Genomic DNA, 5,953 nt, shown 5'->3' with positions numbered 1-5,953 from the left:
CCCCGAAGCCTCGCCGCTGCGTCCGGGGGACGGGGCTGGTTCGCCGCGCGAACGTGGCCGACGACGTCCGAGAGCCCCGGGCGCAGCATCCGACGCTCGTGGATGGCTTCCTTGCCATTCATGCGTTTATTTACCAACAGACGAGATAGCTCGATAACATGGGATCCTTGCAACATCGTCGATCAATATTATCGCGGAATTGTTTTCGTCAGAAAAATTTATTATCTTATTGACGATTTTAATTTTCTTCGATATCGCGTATTGTATTAGTGTCGGTTATTAGTTTCCTTCTGTGGACGACAAAGTTATTACGCAATAATTATTCTTTTATCTTTCCTTATTCGTTGATACCGTTGGAATTTATTACCGTTATCAAATGGAAATTAATTAATTATGTGGAGCAAATTTTGTATATTTGAAAGATAGAAGGGTTCTTTATATGAGAATAAATAACAATAAGCAAAGTAAGAGTCAATAATCAAATAAAATAAAAGTAACGTCTAGTATCATAAATATAAAACATATAATTGATTGGAAATTTTGTATATCAATTTTCTTGTAAGAGAGAGAACAAATATTTATAACTCTCGACTACACCTATGAAAATTACACCTAAGGTCTAAAGCATTCTCTTTGAAATTAGAATACAAGTGAACCTCATCTTACGGTTCTTGACAAAAAAAAGTTCTTTATCTATAATTTAGAGCCTTATAATATCAATCATACAAATTGTGCAAAATTTTTGCGTTGAATCGAAATTTACTAGTGTAGTCGAGGGTGAGGAGAATAGAATTCTCTTTAGTTAAATTTCTTGCACTATTTTTTCCTTTTCTTTCCAACATGGAGAGAAAAAGGAGGAAAGGTAAATTGTGCAAGAAGTTCAGCTGATAGGGAGAAAATCAAATTACAATCTTTTTCTGTAGTGAAAAAGGAATCTTGTCAAACATAAGATTACTAACTATAACTTTCTTTGCAGGATGCTCACAATTGTTGCATAGGTTTTGATGAAAACGTTTCGTTGTTCGCCGTATACGACGGTCATGGAGGACACGAGGTTGCTACGTATTGCGCACGTAATCTCCCTGATTTTATCAAACAGACAGAAGCTTATAAAACAAGCGATATTAGACAAGCTTTAATAGATGCTTTCCTCGGTTTCGACGAAACTCTTACGAAACCGGAGGTAGTCAATGTTCTCAAAGAGCTCGCAGGGACGTCTACATCAGAGAAAAAGGAGAATGACTCGAACGAATCTGGTGCGTTTTTTTTCATATTAAGGATATGCATTATTACGGGATTTACCTTTATACAGACACTGTTGCTAGTTATATGTTTTGCAAGCTCTAATTTATTTTTTCTCTTTATCTGCACGAGTAAATTCTTAATAAGATTATCTTCGTACGTTACATTGCGTATAGATGAAGAAGAGAATGTTAATAATCTGTGTATGGAGGCGACAATGCCATTGGAGCAAGTAATGGCAAAATATCAGTCAGAGGTATCGAATCCTCATCTAAAAAATCTGAAAGGCGAAAAATGTGGTAAACGCGCATTTGCGAGTCCTTTTTTGCGAGGTCGGAGAGGACGAGAGAAAGCAAGTGGTTCATCCTCTGGCGCAGGATGTTCATCGTCGCCGTCACCGCCACCAACATCGTCGTCGTCTTCATCTTCGTCCGGTTGGAATACGAACGAAACAGACGTAAGTAGTTCCAGCCAGCCGTGTGGATCAGCTCTGTCTAGCACAGTGGAGCGAAAAGATTCCGATGGTCCGGGAAGTAATGAAGCTGAGCAAGTACTGGATTCGACAACGAGCAACGGCAGCGCTCATGCATCCCCACCAGTGGTATCTACTGAGGATGTAGAAACTGCTAAATCTATGGATATGCCCGATAGCTCTGAAGATGTAAAAGAGAAAGTATCGAGTCCGGGCAAGACACCACCGTGCGCGGAGTCTAATGCGAATGAGGTGGAAGTTAATGGCGCAGAATCGAAGAGGATCGGAGATGCAGACAGCAGTAAAGGTGGAGGAGACAATGTGTCGAGCAGTTCTTGTATCCCTGTGGAAAACGGAGATGCGGGTCAACAAGAACGGATAACTAGCAGTGGTCGAAGAAGAATTCAGCCTGTGGATCTTTATCAAAGTCTACTGAAAAAGGACAGTGATGATTCTGAGGAAGACGATGATGATGATGAAAATGATGAAACCTTTGATGGTGTCCCTGAAAGGTATAAATGTATACATATTGTTTGTTGTAAGAACGCTTAATTTTTAAGAGCATTTCTTTTAAATCAAGATTTCCTCTTTTAAATCGTTTTACAGTGACGGTGATGATACGGAAGATGTTGATGAGGATGAAAGTGACGAAGATGACGATGATGAAGTAGAAGAGGAAGATATAGATGATTCTGACGATGATACTGATGATCTCATGGTGAACACTGAAAAGGTACAATATCAATTTTATTACAGAATTTATTGAATATTTAGAGAGACTTCTGCACTAATTTTACTGGAACTCCATTTTTTGTAATCCATAATTCTAATTAGTGCGGCTCTTTTCCTTATTGAATTTGTCTAATGTATAATGGCTTTTTTGTGTAGCCCGGTGCGGACAGTGGATGCACAGCAGTTGTAGCGATACTCAAGGAAAACGAATTGTATGTGGCTAATGCTGGAGATTCTCGGTGTGTTCTATGCAGGGATGGCCAGGCAATCGAACTTAGTCTGGACCATAAACCCGAAGACGCACCAGAAATGGAACGTATAGTAAAAGCAGGTGGAGAGGTGACAAACGACGGCAGAGTGAATGGCGGCCTCAATCTTTCCAGAGCGCTCGGTGATCATGCGTATAAGCAAAACATGGTATTACCACCCCAGGAACAAATGATCTCGGCTCTGCCGGACATAAGGCATATTACAATCGATCCAGAGAAAGACGAATTTATGATACTAGCTTGCGATGGCATATGGAACTTTATGACCAGTCAAAACGTCGTTCAGTTTGTGCGCACCCGTTTATCACAAAATTACGAAAACATTTCGAAAATCTGCGAAGAGGTATTGACGTTACAAACTTAAAAGAATACTTTTAAACATGCTTGCATGCATCTTTTCAAACCATTTAGAGTATTCTTTATTCTTTCTGAATAAACAATCTAATGTGTGTTATAGCTCTTTGATCATTGTCTTGCACCGGATACTCTCGGCGATGGGACGGGCTGCGATAACATGACTGCCGTAATAGTTAAATTTACATCACCGGCAACCGAAACTGTTAAAAATAATACCGTTGCTGAGGTATGCGTTACAAAGAAGCGATCGGTTTCGCCAACTGCTGAGGAAAACAACGAGTGTATCCCGGGAGAAAACACAGTAAATCCCTGTAAACGCGCTAAAACTGAGGCAGCTATGTGAATTAGGAGTCACCACGCGTCATGAACTGATCTCCGGGAGCGGACGAATGAATGTGAGTTTATGTAAAATTATATAACAACTTTATATTGTTGTGTAGAACTGGAACCAATTGGTTATACAGTAACAAGCACATGAAATAGTGTGTAAGGTGTGTTATTCGTCGCTGCTAACAGACTGCTAGATTGGAGCACGTGGGAATGATATAACTTAGTTTTGTTAATAACGCATATGAATAATTTCTCGATCACAATAAAATAAATAACGCATATGAAGAGAAATTTCTCTTTTAAGATCATATCCTGTGCATATATTTTTATTGTCACATAATGTCGTTAAATACAATTTGTTTAATATTGAACTTTATTTTATTATTGAGAAATATATATATGTATAAAATTCAACATCCGGGCTAATTTTTTATTTCATTATGTATAATTTGGAATTAATCCTTAGAACTGAGGAATACGATAGAAAAAAAGGGAGGGAAAGAAATTGTGTATGAAATAATAATATAAAACAATTCTGGTCAAAATTATAAATAAAGCTCGTTTATTTCTTTACAAGCATTTATTGACAAAGGTACGATGAATGATACGTACTCTTAGTATAAATGTATAATATAATTTTCTCTTAGTTTTATATAACATAATGTATTATTATAAGTTCTAATATAGTTCTAATGTAGCTCTAACAACCTTTAATATACATAAATTTATTAATTGAGACTAATTTTATATAAATGATACAGTGATACTAACGAGAACATATATACGCAATATTAATTAACAACGATAAGTGAATAACATTAGTGTAAATTAAGAGTTTTATTCAACTTTTCTTTTTTTCTGTTTAACAGATATTTGATACATACATTGTAACTGATATTTTCTCAAATTATAGGAATATAAAAACAAAATTAGAATCGCAGTACATATATAATATTTCGCGATATATACACACACACACATATATATATATATATATATATATATAATATATTTTATTTGAATAAATAAAATTTATATTAAAAAAAGAAAGATATCAGTTTAGTATTTATTAATGTGTCTGTATCACAGTATCATTTATTTCAAACTCTGATTTGTTAAATCTTTATAATCATTATATTCCATGTCTTAATTAATATATTTAAGGTAAATAATTAGATTTTTGTTCATATCATCCCATTTGCTCCAGCTGCACTTACAAAGTATATTCCTTGAGTTTTTAGATTAGTACACATAAATGTATATATTTATAAATGTAGTTTATAGGATTTATATTCGTAAGTCAATACATTTATCTCTTATTTTTACGAAATAGAATTTATTTTTGAATCCCTGGGTATAGTGGTTGAATGGATGGGTGTGCGAATAGTTTTAAGATGTTTAAACTGTATTATGTAATTAAGGCAATTGCGTATAACGCGTTACCAATTTGTGATCTTGTCTTAATAATAACGTTAAAGAAATACAAAAAAAAAGATAAGTACTTGTGTTAAGCTACGTCAAGTGCTGTAGTAGTTTGAAACGATCTGAATTTGGAAATTTGCACATGTCAAAAGTATGTTTTTTGTAAATTTATACAGAGAGTCATATATATACATATATGTATGTATAGAGAGAGAGAGGGAGAGAGAGAGAGATACATCGTAGCTTTGGGAAACCGATAAAGGTGTTTGTCTCACAGAAAGAGGGATTACAATTGTAGGATTGAAAAATGGCGCGATATGTTGTGGCAAACGCATGATGGTTACGGTATTTTGGTAAATTCAGAATACTTATCCTATTGTGTCGCAATGCTGATAGTACTTTGATAAACGGAGTATTCGTGACATCACGACAGTCGCAAAATTCCTTCTGGTATTTGGAGATACGCGAAATATTTGGTATTATATAATAAGTGCAAGATACTTGTAGTATTCCGACAAACGCAAATAGAGGGTAGGGCATATTATATCTGGGAGCAAATCTCCGTTTTTCGTGTAGCTAACGAAAGCAATGGTGTTCGATGGATTTATTGAAATTCAGTTTTCTGCACTAATTAGATAAAGGTATAGTGTATATTTTTGCTCTTAGATCTACTCGTGCCTACGTGTACAAGCTCCTCCACTCGATCTATCTCTACCTACTATGAACACGAGCGAACTGAGAGAGCGCGTGTTAAGCATGGAGACTGTCCTCTGTAAAACTTTGGTCTAAGAAAATAATACTATTGGTTTTATAAATTAATTATCTGATGTGGCGCTAACCGCCAGTACTCGCATACGTCAAGAACTTTTCGGAGTTCACCTTACGATTTATGTATTAACGTACATAAATCGTAAATAGGCAATACTTGAACAAATAAAGACCTACTGTCATATTTTTTACAGTTTAAGACTCTTTCATGTTACATAAAGATTCCTGTTTCGATCGTAATGCAGAAATATCAGAATCTTTGTGTTTCCATTGTAGAGATTCATATAAAACAGTGGTCGCAAAGATTTGCACATTTCGGGCCGATTCCGGCGCGCAACCCCCACCACCGCACGGCCGAGCC

At 35.9% G+C, this 5,953-nt stretch overlaps 1 protein-coding gene across 1 annotated transcript; it reads left to right on the top strand.

Moving 5' to 3' along the window:
- Window positions 1-599: 599 nt before the first annotated feature.
- On the top strand, window positions 600-3,694 carry LOC108762086 (probable protein phosphatase CG10417). The gene is made up of 6 exons (XM_018508909.1): window positions 600-617; window positions 977-1,256; window positions 1,419-2,226; window positions 2,321-2,447; window positions 2,603-3,058; window positions 3,173-3,694. The coding sequence occupies exons 1-6, from the start codon at window positions 600-602 to the stop codon at window positions 3,413-3,415; spliced, it is 1,932 nt and encodes a 643-aa protein (XP_018364411.1). The 3' UTR covers window positions 3,416-3,694.
- The last annotated feature ends 2,259 nt before the right edge of the window (window positions 3,695-5,953 follow it).

This window comes from Trachymyrmex cornetzi, unplaced genomic scaffold, assembly GCF_001594075.2.
Source record: "Trachymyrmex cornetzi isolate Tcor2-1 unplaced genomic scaffold, Tcor1.1 scaffold11, whole genome shotgun sequence".
Lineage (NCBI taxonomy): Eukaryota > Metazoa > Arthropoda > Insecta > Hymenoptera > Formicidae > Trachymyrmex > Trachymyrmex cornetzi.
The sequence above is the reverse complement of the archived record's forward strand: the minus strand, read 5'-3'. Positions and strand labels throughout refer to the sequence as shown.